Raw genomic sequence first — 17,014 nt, 5'->3', positions numbered from 1 at the left:
CTCGCTCGGGACGGGACAGGGACGTGGATGGGATGGGATGGGGTGGGATGGGATGGGATGGGATGGGGTGGGATGGGACGGGGAGTGGGGCTGCTGGGCAGGAGCGGAGGCTTACTGCCCTCTGCTGGCTGTCGCCCCCCGGTGTTTCATGCAGGGCTCCCTGTTCCGGGCCGGAGCCCTGCAAGCTGACAGCATCTCAGCTTTGACAACCTGTTTTTTCAAAAGAAACCATGCCCAGTCAAAACCACTCCAGCCGAGTGACGTGTTTGGTGTAATCTTTTGGTAGGAAGCGAAACAGTGAAGCCCGCAGTCCGAATTAAAAAAAACGAGATTCCCAAATTTCAGATGGCATAGGGGTAGGGGAGGAAGAGGGGGAGGAAAGAACAATGTGCTGTTTCTCCTCTGTATTGTATAACTGATAGCGAAGGGACTGTGTAAGAGGTACTCTGAGGGGGTTTACGCGTGTGTAAGCCCGTGGATGGAAAGAAGCTGAAGCTAACGAATCCCTAAATTGTATTTTCTGTATTTCTGTACGTTCTTCTGTCCATAGCTATTGTACCTGTGACAGCCAGCTTCCCCAAGGCAAAAGGTGGCACCGCAGTTAGTGCCGAGGTGAACACATACTTAATGTCGCTTTCCCGCGGTACCGTGCGAAGAGATTAGGTAAGTGAGGTGGCTCCAGCCGCGGGGCGTTACTCACGCCTTAGAGCGTTTGAAAGGTATGCTGGTTCTCACACCCCGGTGTGAGCGCTGCCTGAAGGCGTCTGGGAAAGCTGCTCAATCAAAAAGCAATACACATCACCACGGCTGCCTGGCTGATTTAAAGTCAAAATTGCCCCTCCAGTTAGTGCTGCGCTACAGGTAGTCTCAGAGAAAGCGGCAGCTGCCCGTCGCGGTTATCTCTGATGCAGGTTTCTGACGGTCAAAGTGAGAATTAAGGAAACTCAACTATCAATAACTTTTTCCAGCCGCATGGAATTTTATTGGAAACTGCATCGCGCGTGTACTTCATTCCTATTGTTTTGGGGTCACTAGTTATTTTTTCTTCTAGGAGAAATAAAACCACTCTGAATGAAAGCCAGCCTTTTAAGACGTGCCCATATCCCTGCCGGACGCCCCAGATAACGCTTACCGCGAAGAAGTTCTGCCGGGAGAGCCGGACCCCGGTGGAGCCCCCTCCTCCGCCCCGGGCAGCCGGGAGGGACCGGAGGGGAGGCGCTTGGGAAATTTGATGCTAAAGAAGCCCCAGGAATGTTGCACATTGCCATTCCCCTCCAGCTTTCGGAGGAGGTCAGTCCCCGCTGCGCCCAGCTACCCTGAGGAGCCAAACCCGGAGGCCGCACTTGCGCCGGGCGCTGCGCAGCACCTTCCCGCAGGTTACGCCGGGAGACACCGGAAAGGGACGGGACAGGGCGGGAGCGTGAAAAGTTTTTTCCTGGATTTGGGATGCTCCGGCGAGACCTGCAAACCGAGGGGGAGAGGGATGGGGAGGTAGCGGCTCTGCCCACCGCGGGCTAGATCGGAGGGAGCGGCGGGCAGCTCCCCTGACCGGCCGCGGTCTCTCATCTCTTGCAGGCTTGGCCGGAGATGCTGGGGAAACAGCTGTGGTGGGCGCTCTGCTGGCTCGGCGTCTGCCTCTCGCTGCTGTGCGCCGGGGTCAGCCCCGCCGCCGAGTCCTGCCGCGGATCCCCCTGCGGCGAGGCTCCCCCTCCGCCCTGCCGCGGGGCCCGGTGCGGCGGCAGGACCGGCCGCCCGGCGCGCTCCTTCCTGCACACCGCCACGCCGCTGCGGCTGCCGCAGGGCAAGGCCCCGCACGCTGTCCCGCACGCCTCGCCGGCCGGCAGCGACTCGCACCCCGCCGCCAAGAGGGGCGCGCAGGAGGCCTGCGGCGGAGACTGCGCCGCCAACGGCACTCGCCGGGACTGCCAGGGCCTGGAGTGCCGGCTGCTGCCCCGCCTGCGCCCGCCGCCCCGCGGCCCGGGCTGCGCTGCCGCAGCCGAGGGCTGCCCCGAGCCCGCCCTGCTGCGCGCCGCCGAGAGAGCCGCTCAGTTCGCAGGGGACGACATCGCCTACGCCGCTTCCGAGCGGGGAGGCGGTGCCCTGGGGGTGCAGCTCACCTGCGACGTCAAGCCAGGTGGGGGGCGCCCCAGGGGGGCTCGGGCTGAGGGAAGGACTCGCAGTCCCCGGGGGAGCGGGTGCCGAGGGTGGCGGGGCAGTGTGCCGTGCCGGCTGCCGCTGCTGGGTGTTCTCGCATCTGGCAGGTGTCCGCTCAGCCAAGCGGCTTGAGCACCTCTGGGAACCGGGCCGCAAGGTGCCTGTGCGGGTACACCAGACTCCTTCGCTTTGGGAGAATTGGGGAGGCAAATCTGGGAGATTTGCACTTAGTATCAATTCTAATCCCAGGGCTGAGATGTAACCCCTTTTGTGCCTAGTGCAGTGACAGTGTCTACCTTCATCTTTCCTGATACTGCTCCAAGTATTTTACAGAACCTCTGTATGCTCCATGACCAAAGGTGGACAGAAACTGGAGAAGGCAGTGTGGTTAACCTCCATTTTCTCTGCTTCTATTCATGCTTGTTGCACTGTTGACATAACTGCTGTGCCTCTCTTTTGCAAAAGGAGCCAGGGTATTCATTTTCTTAGTCCTTATCAAAATCCATCTCTATGTAATACAAGCCCTGGCAAATAAGGACTGTCTGCATGGACAGAAAAGACTAATACTTCTTGGATGGTGCTGAAAGCAGACATACTGTACTTCTGTGAGGGTCTTACAAAGAGCATCCAGCTCAGCATGACTTTTTTCTCCAGACCTAGTCTCATTCTCTGGCTATCTTTAGGGGACCTGGACCACTCTGTGCTGCCCAGTCTCCAGTTCCACCAGCACTTCCAGCTGTAGCCTCATTCATGTGAGGTGCAGTCTGCTTGAATGCTTGCTGAAGACCATGCCTGATATGAGCCCTCCAAGATACAGGCCAGTATCAGGGGCTCTAGCTGATTTCCAGCACTGTGTCTGTGTTTGCAGGCTTATCTGCATGAGGCAAGTGACTATTACTCTCCACCAGCTGCTTGCTAGAACCAGCACTGCCCTTCTGTGGGGATCACACCAGCATCTTCATCATGTTTTCATCCAGTATTGCAGCACCACAGCTGCTATCTGGAAAACTCCTGCCAACTGCAGCTGAACCACCACTTCTTTGGGCCAGGTGAAGATTCTGGAGTGCAGACTTGTACTCCCTTTTCAAATCAGATGAGCCCATTCCTCTGCAAGATTGTCACTGCTATTTCTGAGCAGCACTGTGAATATACCTTACTTCTGATGAAAGTCTGGCATCCCAAAAGAAGGAATGCACAGGACCTGTTTTGGTTGTCTTATTTTGCATACCTCTGTTCCTCTCCTTGCTCATTAATTGCCATTAAATCCTTCATATTTCCTATCAGACACATCTCTATTGTTTTCTTTCAGGCAGACTTCTCTGCAGCTGCAAACACCTGCATTTGGGCAAAATAATGTGCAGCTGCCATATCTCATACCTGCCAAACCTGGTAGATAAGATTGTAGGTTCTCATGCTCTTGCTACCTGTGCACTAAGCAGTGCCTGCAGCCTCCCACTTTCCTTCCCTTTGGTTGCCAGGAGTGACTGGCACAATCAGAGGGTCCCAAGAAGATTTCACCCTCCCTTCTTCACAGTAGGATGACTACCTGCAGTGTCAGACTGTTCCTGAGGGCTACCTTGTCCATCCAATATGCCCTCAGGATGGTGCGGTCTTTCCAGGCATACTGGGGAAATGTAGCAGAGGTTCATGTGTGATATTATTCTTACACCATGGATTGATCCTGGAAGCATGGAGCAGATGTCTGCAAAACAGACCTTGCTATGGCTGTGTGTGGTGTGCCAGTGTATGGAAAGTAATAGTGCATCTGTGGTCATGGGAACATCTGAGTGTTGCTAGCGGGAGAACCTGTTTGATGCTTGTCTGGGCAATGTGGAAAGGTGTTAAGTGGGATTACTGGCATCCTGTCATCTACTAATGTGTAAACATCACTTGCAGTGGAAATCTCATAATTTTAGGCATCTGCAATAGACATCCCCATCTGACCTGCTCCCTGTGACTTAACTTTATGTAGTTAATGGAGAGAAACAAGGGCACTGCATCTGAGCTGTTTTAGATTTCAACTTCAGAATTCTTTGGCAAATGAGATAAACCTTCTGCATAATTGAATGTAGCTTATTTTCAGTAGTCTTTTCCAAGAAAGAGCTTTATTATGCTGTCAATCTGGCATTGTGAACTGCCAGTAGAACCAACTGTACTGTGCAGTGAAGGGCCTCTTATACCGGTAAATTAAAGTTTAGGCATAGTACTGCATACTGGTAAGTATAAGTTTAGTCATAGTACTTCAAAATGATTTTGCAGTACTATGGAAAAAAAGAAGTCGCAAAGGATTTTTTAGGCCTCATATCCTCACCAGCTGAGCTTTAGACCGCCAAAGGGAGTAAAACTAAACTGACCGAAATACGGCTGTTGTCACAAAGTTCTGGAAGGCTGTTTAGGGCAGAGATAATACAGTCAGGTGGTCCATCAGGTGAGTAAGCTTAACTGCAGTCGGTGCTTAAAACTATAGCCATTGTTACTGCCAGTAAGCCAGTCATTTGCTGGTTGAAGACAATGCTCCTTAAGTATGTGCTTAAAAATAAGCTCTAGTGTATGTCTCTTATTCAGTCAGCACTTCTGTTACCCTTTCCTCTAATAGTTTTGCTTGTGTGTGTGAGAAAAGCCCAGATTCACAGGATGGGAAAAGCCCAGTAACTCTGTCTTAGAAGAGTCTGTATTCTCCCTGTCTATAAATTTGTGATGGCTGGAATAATTCAGAATGCTACTGTCATGGGGCCCTGAATCTCAGCCACAGAGAGCTGGAGGAAAAGTGGTTTTGGAAAAAAGTGGTTTGGTAATATATCCTGGACTATATCCCTCTTGCAGTTCTTCAGAGGCAGTTCTCCAGAGACAGTTTCCTGGGCTGGCTTAAGTGGTGCAGTTAGACTTTCCTTACCTCTGAAGATTATTTCTTTTTTCCTTTTTCATTGAGAAAGATGGTCAAAAGGCCTGGAAAGAGGAGCTTAGACATTTTTGTTATTATTTGTTCCTTACAAATCTGAATTCGTTAACATTTCGAGTTTAAAGTCAGAAGTGTCTCTTTCTATAGTTATTGATAAAGGCAGATATGTCTGCAGATCATTTGGCAGTAAATGCGATGGCTGTTAGTACTACATAGCAGTTTCCTAGGGAAATACATTTAGATTTTAGGTTTTCTGGTATTAGAATCATAGAAGAGTTAGGGCTGGAAAGGACCTCAATATCATCAAGTTCCAATCCCCCTGCCATGGGCAGGGACACTGTAAGAATATTGTGCCCATTATTTACTATGTTTGTATTATGTTTATCATTAACGGGATTATAGTACTAGCATGGAGCCCTGTTCTTACATGTGATCTCAGCATGTAAGAAATCATATTAATGCAGGAGAAGAGGATGAAGTCCCTCTCGGAAAACCTACAGGGAGATCTGCCAAAGCCCAACTAAGTAACAGTAGTCAACATAGTAGCTAAAGCCTCAATATGCAAGCTTTCATCAGCAATTTTTCTAGATGTGTATGCTTTATTTGACCAGGTAAGGGCCATCCTTTTCCTCACAGACTGTCTGCTTTGAAGATGTAACTCTTGCTGATACATGGTGTAGTCCTTTTGTACTGTTGTCACTTGTACAGTGAAAATAGTTGGCAAAGACCTGCACTCTTCTGCCTGTATTCTTAGTTGTAAGCCAGACTTCTGAGAGTAAACGTGTTGTGAAAAGGAATTTGTTAGTGTCTTTCCAGCCTCAAGCACAAATGGAGCCTATATAGGGTGATGAAAAATCTTGATAGGTAATCACAGTATGCTTGTAACTGTCTTGCTGCCCAGTATCTGTCAAACCTATGGGCTGATGTCAGGCAAATCTGACAATGAGTAGAGGTATTAAATTTAGGCAAGCTTGTATAAACTTTGTAAGAGGTGATTAAAGAGAGAAGAGAGTGCAATATGAGTGTCTGAAAGTTCACCTCTGGCTGTTAATCCTTTCAGGTGGGAGGACAGAAGTAGCTTGGTTGTGGCTCTGTATTCTGAAGAAGAAAGCTAGCAAATGTAGTTCTACTTATTTAGCCAGCCAAATGGAAAACACGAATTCACAGAGAATCAGATGATTTTGGTTCTGATCTTCACAGAATTACTTGTTCATGTTAGAAGGAGATCTGGGAATATAATTCAGCAGACATTTCCAACTTGCATGGGGAGTATGGCCTTTCTTGGATCCTGGTCTTTACTTCTTCAAATCCAGTACCCTGCGAACTGCCTTAATAGTTAAGCAAATATTGAAAATAGTAATAATAATGAAAAAGTGTGCCTTATGCTGTGAATAAAAGTAACTGAACAGCAAAGTGTTTGGAGAACTGTAAATAGGGACTGGCTCTGACCTTTTTTTATTGTTTCATCCTTGATGTTCTGCACTTAAAAGAAGAAAATTCAGTGCTACATAAGAAGAGATGAATGACTGTATGGATACAGGATTCTCTCTCCAGCAGTGGATACTGTGGAAAGCGTGGCATGATATCTGCTTAGATCATTTTCCCAGCTCTGATAGTTTGTTGCTTAGATTTCCTGATCCTGATTGATGCCTGTGTATCTTTAGCCCCAAACTGATTTTATATTATATATTGGGTCAGCATCTTTCTGGACCTGATTGAACTTTTAACAGGTATTGAAACTGCTGCCTTCATTTAATGTCTCCTAATTTTTGTATTGGAATAAAGAGTGAAGAGTCTTTACATATCCACTTCCTTTAGGACACCTGTAATACAGCACAGTTTTTTGGTTTCTTTTTTTTTTTTTCCTCCCAACCTGAAAAGCCCTATGTACTTACTCATGTTGTAACAATATCATACATTAGATTTTCCTTGCTGCCCTTTTGTGACCTCTTGCGTTCTTCTATGCCCTTTTTTTAGATGGGGAACCAAGACTGCTTGCTATATTAAAGGTGCCCTGCTGATTAATATACTGCCATAATGATACATTTGCTTTTGTTATGTATTCCTTTTCTAATTAGGCCTAGCATTTTATTTGCTTTTTTTTGACATCTCTTGGGCACTGAACTGATGATTACATGACTCTGTAGCCCAGCGTCAGCTGTATCTAGATATATTGCCTCAAGATTGTGTCCAAATGATAATAATGATCTACAACATCTGATACAAAAAAGTTTTTTTTTTCCAGTACGTGCCTGATTTCACCTTTATCTCCTCTGATTTTTTTTTTCTATTTTATTGCTGCTACCCAGTATCATGGACTCCTTTTGCAGCTCTTTGCAATTGACCCTTACTTTTACTACCCTTAATAGCTTAGTATTCTCAGCAAGTTTTATCACCTCATTTTATCACCTCTACAGTGAAAATTGACAATTTACTCTTTACTGTATTTGAATATGTACTTGGGAATGATTAATCTGTTATTGAACCCCAGTGATGATTAATTCATGCCCTGAAGCAGGGGGCTTGATTACGACATTTTTAATGTCTACAACTATAAATGTTGCATATGAAATGGAAGACCTTGTGGTCCCAAGAAAGGGCTACAAAGACAGTAAAGGAACTGGCCTTATAATCATGATTTGAATTTAGTGAGACTTTTCATTAGCTTATTAAAATTTTAATGCCTTTGAAGAGATAATAGTGCAAGCTGGAATGTTGTTTTTCTAATAATAATAATCTATCGTTTGTATTTCAGGAGAAAATGAAGTTCCATCTGAAGATGCCTTAATACTACAGCTGCACCTTGTGAAAGGGCATGAGAAATTTACTGAAATGCTAAAAAGCCAACAGCAGATCATTGTTGATTTGCAGCAAAAACTTGCTGAACAGCAGCACATACTGGTTAGCCAGCAACGAGAGATTCTTGAACAGCAAAGAAAAATGTATCAGCAAATGGATCTGATCAAAGTCCAATATGGCATGCTTTTTGATACGGTGAAGCAAATGTCATTTCAGAGTTTGCAAGAAGATATTCAAAATTATTTTGAAAGTCATCTTCAAGGACTTCAGAACCAGGTCAGAAATCAGCTCCAGAAGTCATACTCTGTGCATAAGGTAGAAGTGGATGCAAAAGTGATTAATGTTGGGGAGTCTTTGCTGGACTGTGGCCTTTGTGAAAGTGATGAATTTTGCAATTTCCAAAAGAAACCATCACAATGTGAGAAATGCACATTGTGTCCTGCTGGCTTTTTCCAAATGGCTGAGTGTTCTGCAAACTCTGATCGGATTTGCCAGGTGAAATATAATTTTGTATCTTTTAAGTTATTGCTTTTGAAGTATTGTGTTGGACATAACTGGGATAGCCTTCTGGAAATGATTACGTCGAGAGCTAGAGAGATCCCGTTTGTAGCATGTTTTACCAAATGGGTCCATGGCACTTCAAAGTCTGCCTGAAGTTTTCTGTGGCTTTTCTCTTTACCATTTACTGCTCTAAATGGGCCACTAGTCTGTGCCTCTTGGGTGTGATGCTTTTGCAAACCTGGCAGCTGGCAGGACTTTTATTCTTTTCATCATGGTAGGAAAAGGCATCCTAAAACATGTAAACCTATGCATGCTAGATTTGTTTATGCAGGAACTTCTAGACATCTCTGAAAAGCAGAGGAAAACTTTACTGAGCAAAACTAGAGGTCAGATATTTATTTATAAGCTTGGAAACAAAAGTTGTCAGTTAAAACTAATGTAAAAACTAGTTCCAGCTTAAACATAGCATACAAACATATAAAAATGTAAACCACATGCTTTCATTATTTAATACATTTTATGGTAACATACATTTTATTATTGCAAACCTAGTGTGTAATCAAAATAAGATGGTTCTTTGGTTGCTTTCTCTCGTTTAGAAGTCCTAAAATATATGGAGAACTTGATATTTAAAGCATTGTCTTGTTTGCCAAATGTTGCCCACAGTTCTTAACATTAGGTCAGCTGGTGACCTAAGCCCAAGATACTGAGAACCTGAAAGAGTCTGTGGGTTCCCTCTCTGCTAGTCTCTGGTTTCTTTAATGCAAATGTAGCCTGTTATTCTTTTGCCTCTGTTATTCCCCTCCCCTGTGCTGTAGGGTGAAAGGAGGGCTTGTTGACAGGAAATACTACTCTGTCATTTACCTTTCTTGTGTGTTTTTGGGTTAGCACCTTCCTCCTAAACTAAATGTCTTTAACACTCTCTCAATTGTTATAACATCCTTGAGGCACTGTCTCAAAGATCATGCATTGTAACAAGTGTTAGTTATACACCCAATGAATTTAGCTGGTTATCTTCAGACTCTCTATGGACACCAGGCTGTCTTTCTGAATACCTTGTTAAAACAGGTGACATATCCAAAACAAGTTGTCTTGCTCCAGTATGTTTATGGGATCATGCTCCCCATCCCTACATACGCTTTTTTTCTGACAGATGAAAGTCACAGACACTGAAGAAGTGCCTCTTTCAAATTAAAGTTGTTGCATTACAGTGTTTCAATGTGATTCTTTTGATTTTCAGGACAGAGATGAATGCACTGAATCTCCAAGCATTTGTGGTGAGAGGATAAAATGCCTGAATACTCCGGGTAAGTTATATTCTCTGATAATTAAAGAATGAAGATAATTAGATCTGAAGGAACAGGGCAAAGACACGGATAAGGACTCAGGCCTTTATGTTTGTGAATAACAATGCTCAGCTTGGTGGAATTAAAGGGGCTGAAAACCACTCAGCTGGAAGTTGCTAGCAGTTCATGTGGCTAGTAGGCTATTTAGGGCATTATACCCATTAGGAGCATTGGATGATCCCTTTTACCTTATTTTCGTAGGGTTTTATATGCTTTGGTTTTAATTTTCACTTATGAGCTGACTTTCTTCTTGTTTATGCTGGTGCAAATGGGGTCAAAATCAAAGATGTTACTACTAGTGGAGAATAATAGTTGTTATTTTCCTTCTGCACTGGGGTAGATATTTGATTTGATCTAATGAAGGTTCTTATGAAGCCTCCCTCCATCAACCTTATTCTCCTTTTGTAACAATATTGTCAAATACTGAGGAACTGTCAACAGTTTTATCATGTGCAGAACATTGGGGGAATTTTTCAGGCATTTAAGAACAGATTTGACTCAAGTTCAGTAGTGCACGCTTTGCCTTCATTATTTCTTATGACAGTCAGACACAAAAGAGCAAAATTAATAGTCATACTGAGCAGATTATATCCAGGTTCTAGTTTTCTTTCTACTTGTCTAATTTTTGATCAGAAAAAAACCCAAAACACATACTTGAAAGGAACTCTGTGATGAAATAGATGATTTCACGAGTTGTGACCTCTAACTGAGGGCTCTTAGTCAAATAACCAAGGGAGGGCTTATTAGGTTATGTTTTTCCTGCCTAGACTTCTTACCTGTAAAAAGAATGTGGTCTCTCTGAGGGGAAGGGGCTGTGTTCAGCTAATTATGAGTGGTTTTGTCCTATTTGCACCCTGCCACTGGTGGAGAAAACGGGGGAGGGAATTGGTTCTAGAAAAGGGTTAAAAGAAGACATGGTCTCTCTTATATTTGTCCTTACTTCCTCTGGGCAGGAACTGTGGTGGGTTGGTTGGTATTGCTACAAACACCACAGGAAACTGGAATTAACTAGAGGAAGAGAGCACTTAGGGTTGCCTGATGTGGTAAATGCTGTAAACAAAATACCATTAGTCTTACAATAGAAGAGGGTGACACTTTTAGACAGCCTTAGTGGTGGGCAGTTAGAGGCAAGACATCTTAGGGCACAAAATTTGAGACAGAGCATTGGAAAGGTGTAAGGCTTTGTCTCGTCTCTAGTAAGAGACTGCATTTGGTTGAGTTGGTGGTTTTGTGGAAGGAAGTGCAGCCCTAGGAAGGTCGAATCACCAATGTGGTAGTCATTTGGTGTTGCTCTAGTCTGTGGCTTGGAATAGTTAAGGAATTTACTCAGTGGGTTCTGAGTGGGGGGGACCCAGACCGAGAGTGCGTCTATACAGCTGCTGGAAGAAAGTAAGTGAGGGCAAAATACTGCCAAGAAACAGATGGATGCTGGTGGTGTGTCAGACCACAGAAAGCAGTAGCAATGTATTTAAAAGGAAAGGACTCTTCCTTTGAGTCCTCCTTTCCCAATTTTAATGGTAGCTTGTAAAGATGTGAAAGCAAACTGTTTCTGTCACCTGGATCAGGAATCAATGTCCTGTCAATGTCATCTCTGTCTCACATGGAAGGGAGAGCATTCTTTTATTTTTCATTGGAGAGGACTGCTGCTTTCAGCCTGTCTGTTCATGATAGCTCTTTATCCTATACAAGTGCAATTAATGTGTCAAAAGGGAGGCTAAAACTGAATGTCTGTTTTGGGTAATGTAGGGAAGATAGGGGTGTGATCCAACATATGAGTTCCAGATGTTGTATGTAGTTTCTTGAGCTGCACGCAAAGGTTGTTATATCTGTAGCAACTCATGTTCCCTGTACAGTGTGAAGGGTGACTGACCAAATAACAATGAAGAAACATGCAATGAGAAACCTCTCTTTCTTTACTCTTCCAATTTCCTCTGCATCATACCTTCTTGATCTTGAAGGTCTTTTCCAGCCTAGCTGGTACTATGATTCTTCCACTTTTTCTCTCTTTTATCTGCAATGAGAGTTGTTAGGTTATTTGATTAAAGGCTGATGTTCAAGGAGCAATGACAGCTGGAACTACCTAATCAATGAAAATGGAGTCCAGTGCATCACTTCCTTAGACAATCATGGGAGATCATCAGACTGTTGTCTTTGGTGTGAATCCATCATGTGGAATCAAACAAAGGCATTCCCCAGAATGCTGTGCAAGCTAGCGTGCTTACTGTAGAACTTACTGCGGAAAGAGTAAAGAGAGCCTAGACAGATAGCTCCAATGATTTGTAATCAGGTTTGTTGATTTGTGATGATCCAAATTTGACATAGAGGGTCATACTTAGAATCTGCTTGAATGTTACCTTTGCGTCAGGCAGTTATGAGTAGTAACAGCACAAAAATACATGCTCGGCTTACTCTAATTGACTTGCAATTGCCTGGCATCCATGTATGGCAAGGGTGGGTGAATGTGCTGCAGAGATACTTTATTTCACAAAAGGAGCTTGAGTACAGCTGGGCTACTCACTGTTAAACTAGGTGCAGCAGTGACCAGAGCAGGAGCCAGGAAGAGGTGTCAGGCAGTATGGAGAAACAGAAAGCTGTCACAGCATGCTGCTGTGCTGGCTTTCTGATGTTTGGCTATCATTTGCTGCTAGACCTCTTCTGAACAAAGGATAGGATGCTGCTCTCGCCACTGTGTCCACACTATAAAGTGGCCTGTGTGCTGCTTTGAAGTCATTTATTTGAAGTATGTGCAGGGGGAACACCTGCTGCTGATGTAAGTAACAGAAGACAAGACAGCAAATTGGTGAGAGAGTAGTCACCACATGTATTTATAAAACTTAACATATATAAAGATCCTCACATACACATTAAAATATTTTAAAGAACCAAACAGCATAAGAATTATTTCTAGGCACTACTGCAGATCTTTTCTGCTATGTGAATCGTCTGTATTTGTGTACTCAATAGCAGTTCATCCAGTATTGCTCAGTGATGAGGGGGCCATTGATTTAAGAAGTAGAACTGGTTAAGAAGTGTTGTGTGAGCAATTACACCATGGTTAAAATTGATTTCAATAGGAAAGTTTGTTTGGGATTTTTTTTCCCTGTATTTCCTCTAAAATATTCTAAGTTGAAAAAATATGATCTTATTTATTTGGGTTTTGTTTCTCATGAAAGAAAAAAAACAGGCCAGACACTTTCAGCAGAAGAAAGTGTTCAGTTTCTCTTGGCTTTTTTTTTCCAATGGAAACATCTTACTGCTCTACAGTGAGCTTTTTAGACAAAATGATACCTAATCTCAAAAAATGTTCTCATAATAAATTGTGTATTCCTACATATCGATGTTAGTGGAGAATCATTGCTTAAGTGAATGAAACATAGACAAAGATATGAGGGTGACTATATGAAGTCTGTATAAATTAAGAGTGCCTGGTGTTCTCTGCTGAATAATGTAGTCTTAGAAGTGAAATTTAGCCAGTATTCTGACCTCCCTTGTGGGCCAGGTGCATTGGTACTGCTTGGTCTTGCAGTCTGCAGTATGTGGTGTGCTTTTCTGCCTGTATTAGCAGTCTGCGTAGCCAGCTCTACCCTGGGGTTAGTGATGGAGAAAAATGGCTTTTGGAGTCCATGTCAAATGCTTGTAGTTCCAGTCTGAGAGCAGATCCCAGCCCAGATATATTCCTCCAGATAAGGAATAAAGCAAACATACAACACAGTAAGTATTTGGACAGTAAAGGATATTTAAGAAGAACTATCAGAAAGATGATCATTGAGTTTTGATTGTGGTGGTAAAAAAGCAGAAGTGAGTGCATTAATGATTAAGTCACAAATTGCAAGTGATTATTCTTTAGGGTACCTCAAATCTTGAGTTGATTTAGATCCTGAATGTTGATTTAAATCCTGAAGGCTTCGTACACAAAGCTTTTGGGCACCAGCTGCTCCAGCTGTAGGCATTGGCAGCTGGCAGTGCTCTTGGAAAATTGCCATAGAAAATTACAGGCTGTTTTTAAAACCTCCTCTTTGGGTGCGGATTCTTTGATCCACTGAGGTCATGGCGTACCATTTAACAGGATAAAATTGCTTCATGTCAAATAAAGTAGTTTCAAATGACACCTCTAGATATTCTCTTTACTGTTTGCAGCAGTGTTTTATTTTAACTTTAGAATATCATGACCACTGCTGTCTTGCGTTTTAGGGCAGTGATTTTCCACCTTTTAAATGTGTGGACTTCTGCATGATTTTAACCCTGCTGTTTGTAGTTCTGTTTGGGTTTTTTTTTTTTTTTCATTTGTGTATTGCAGGTTCTGTAAAAACCATACACAGAATAACCCAGTGTCTGTGTCCCTTGGGTTGAAAAGCACTCCTTTAGCAAGTCACAGCTACAACTGTGCTACTCCGTAACACAGCTGGGTAGACAGCGCACAATGTATGGGGGAACTCTCCATTAGTTGAAAATACCTTTGCTGCTCAGTGCACCAGTTAGTCACCATGCCTTTTACCTCAGAGAAGGGAGTGTCTTTGGAGGAATATCATTGTATCTGATCCGTTGCGGGTTGTGGTTAAAATTGCCTTTATGTAGTAACTACCTCCTTTCCCACTCTAAACCACTGGACTCGGTGTGAGCAAAGTGAGTTATGCCAAATATTTCCTCTGCTTGCTTTCAAGGTTCCTTTAATAGCACAAAGTTATCTAACGTGATTGTCTTCTGTTTTCTCCTTTATGATTAGATATGTTATCAAAGATACTTTATATGTGGAGCTGTAGAGTTCTTATTTTTTAGTATTTTAAAGGTATGACAAAAATATTGTCTGTTTTCTGTGAACAGGTGGTTTCAGATGCCTTGGAATTGCTGAGAAAGATGCAGCTTTGGGAATGTGTGGAGAGGAGTATTTCTTTAATAAGGAAATGCAGGAATGCCAGGCATGTTTACAGTGTGAAGATGGAATGGTGGCCGTGCCTTGTTCCACTGTGAGTGACACGGTTTGTTCAGTAACCAGTGAAAACAAGCTCTCAGAGTCTTGGGCTGCAAACATCATTCTACCCTATGTAAAGTCTGGCATCTCTCAGGTCTACTCTGGCTTGAACTTGAAGGTAAAAGGGAAGTTTCCCTGTGAAATCCTATCCGTTGAAGATAACAACCTGGTATTCAGGCAACACGGTCTGGTGTGGACTGACCTCAACTTTGCAGTAAAGCACAATTGCAGGAATTTTTTGCAACTTTCCTTAAAGCTTAATGGCAGTGAGGAAGGCTATGAGCTGAGTGGTGTTCGCATTGAACAACCAGAAGGAAAGTATTTCCAGAGCACTAGTTTAAGCAGTGCTGCTGAAGTGGAGCCCAGCCAAACGCTTTCTGTTTATTTGAGGAGCCCAAATCAATTCTGCAATCAAAGTAAAGACTTAAATATTTATGATCTTAGTACCCCACTCAGTTTGTTTTGGTTGTCTCATGACACGGGTGCTGTGGCACTCAGTGCACAGATGTCAACAGCAATGCATTATCAAACCAACTATCGACCTACCTTTAAAATAATTTCTGTTTCTGACCCTTACATGCTAAGTTTATCTCATGATGGCAGAGCTATAAAGTTCACTGAAACTGGTGTTGTCAAGTTTGTGTTCCACCAGGCATTGTATTCCATGGGTCATACATGTGTCCGGGAGGGTTTCTCCTTAATTTCTTATATCAATAGGAATGGTACCAACAGTGAATTAATGAATGTATTTAAATCTGGGGTAAATTACAGAGACACATCAATATCTGCTTCTGGGGCCACAAAAGTCAGTGCTGGAGATCTGATTAGCTTTGAGATACTTTCTCCTGCACAGTGCAATGTTCGGTATTTTGGAGATAGCTCTGGAATGAGTATGTTTAGCCTCATCTGGATCCCTTCAGCAGTTTCAAGTGCCATATCAGCCACAGTTTCTGTTACAGGGTTGCCTACTGGAGCTGTGAGAAACAAATTACTGGATTTCACCCAGGTCTCATCCAATGAGAAACAGATACGGCTGGTTTCTTCTGGACAGCTTGCTCAGAAGTATTTCATTTTTACTGAAAAGGGGGTTGCCAGCCTTGCATTTAACTTAAAGCTAATCCACTCATGCAATGTTCTCAAAATGACTCTTAATCAGTTGACCATGAATCACATGCAACCCACAGCAATTGCTCAGCAGATTGGAGGTCAGATGCCAGAGGGAAGCATATGGACCAGTGTGTCCCTCCGTGCATCTTTTGAAGTACATAATGGAACATTGATATCAGTTTCTCTTGACTGTGTGCGTGGAAGGATCAATCAAATCACTCATGAACATGGAACCAGTATATCTATTTTATGGATTTCATCTTAATTTCTGTACAGTGAAGTTAGCACGGAACTGGGGTTTAAATTGCATTTGGATTCCACTCTGATTCTATCTGTGTTTGATACCTTCTACTGTATTGACATGAGCAGATTGTCCCGCTAAAATGCTCTCAGTTTTAGGAATATTTAGATATAATCATAACTGAATGGTCAGTATTTAAGAAAAGAGAGTTTCCTATGTTCCAGGGTTTTACTTCTGTTAACATCTTCAGGCAGAGGAACCTTAAATGCAGATCAAACTCTTATTTTTAATAAAGCATTGTCTTAAAATTGGTTATTTCTGGACCACAAAAAAACTGCTGGTGGGGGTGAATACATACCTTTTAGTACTGCAACCGAAAGCAGCACAGCCAAACAATGGAAACTTGCTTTTGGTTTCTTCACTGCAACAGGCTAATAACAAGTTGAAATGCACTTTGAGGCTAATTTGTCTGCATCTTATAAAATGTGCTTTCTATAAATGGAGAGAACGTGCTTTAACCTAGAGGTATCCTAGAGGATAATACAGTAACACTGGAACAGATGTGCTTAATATGGAAATGGACTTGGTCAAAAATAGAACGTTGTTTTTACCATGAAAACATAGGAACTAATGACTCTTTGAATTTCATTTGGGAATAATCTGCATGTAAGTAATATGCAAAGGTTTTTTCCTCTATTGTAGTTTTGCCAGTGTAAAGTTGCAGGATGAGAAAAAGTCTGTTCTAAAGAGCAGATAAGAGAAAGAGCAGGAAGTCTATGCTAAGAGAATACTTAGAAGAGGAAAAAACCCAGGTATTTAAAGAATGTCTTGAAAGTGAGTCTTGGAAATTAAATTTTTATTCTGTTTCTTATAAATGACAAAATATTTTTCTGACCAAAAGGAAGCACCATTCACAAGCATATTTATTGTGCTGAACAGGTCAAAAGGGTTGGTTTTGTTGGTTGTTTGGTTTTTTTTTTTGTTAAATGACCCAGTTC

At 43.0% G+C, this 17,014-nt stretch overlaps 1 protein-coding gene across 1 annotated transcript; it reads left to right on the top strand.

Annotated features, from left to right (window-relative positions):
* Positions 1 to 1,845: 1,845 nt before the first annotated feature.
* Positions 1,846 to 16,537, top strand: LOC130611725 (uncharacterized). Its single transcript, XM_057432769.1, has 4 exons — positions 1,846 to 2,134; positions 7,809 to 8,347; positions 9,594 to 9,660; positions 14,521 to 16,537. The coding sequence occupies exons 2-4, from the start codon at positions 7,886 to 7,888 to the stop codon at positions 16,038 to 16,040; spliced, it is 2,049 nt and encodes a 682-aa protein (XP_057288752.1). The 5' UTR covers positions 1,846 to 2,134; positions 7,809 to 7,885; the 3' UTR covers positions 16,041 to 16,537.
* Positions 16,538 to 17,014: the final 477 nt, after the last annotated feature.

Source organism: Pezoporus wallicus, unplaced genomic scaffold (genome assembly GCF_028554395.1).
Source record: "Pezoporus wallicus isolate ANWC-B61680 ecotype Strahan unplaced genomic scaffold, APGP_CSIRO_Pwel_v1 scaffold_2584, whole genome shotgun sequence".
Lineage (NCBI taxonomy): Eukaryota > Metazoa > Chordata > Aves > Psittaciformes > Psittacidae > Pezoporus > Pezoporus wallicus.
The sequence above is the reverse complement of the archived record's forward strand: the minus strand, read 5'-3'. Positions and strand labels throughout refer to the sequence as shown.

Excerpts from the sequence above, each read along its gene's own strand:
- LOC130611725 (XM_057432769.1), top strand. The coding sequence starts at position 7,886 with ATGCTAAAAAGCCAACAGCAGATCATTGTTGATTTGCAGCAAAAACTT. Across the intron at positions 8,348-9,593 it reads ACTCTGATCGGATTTGCCAG|GACAGAGATGAATGCACTGA; the intron begins GTGAAATATAAT and ends TTTGATTTTCAG. Across the intron at positions 9,661-14,520 it reads AAAATGCCTGAATACTCCGG|GTGGTTTCAGATGCCTTGGA; the intron begins GTAAGTTATATT and ends TTCTGTGAACAG.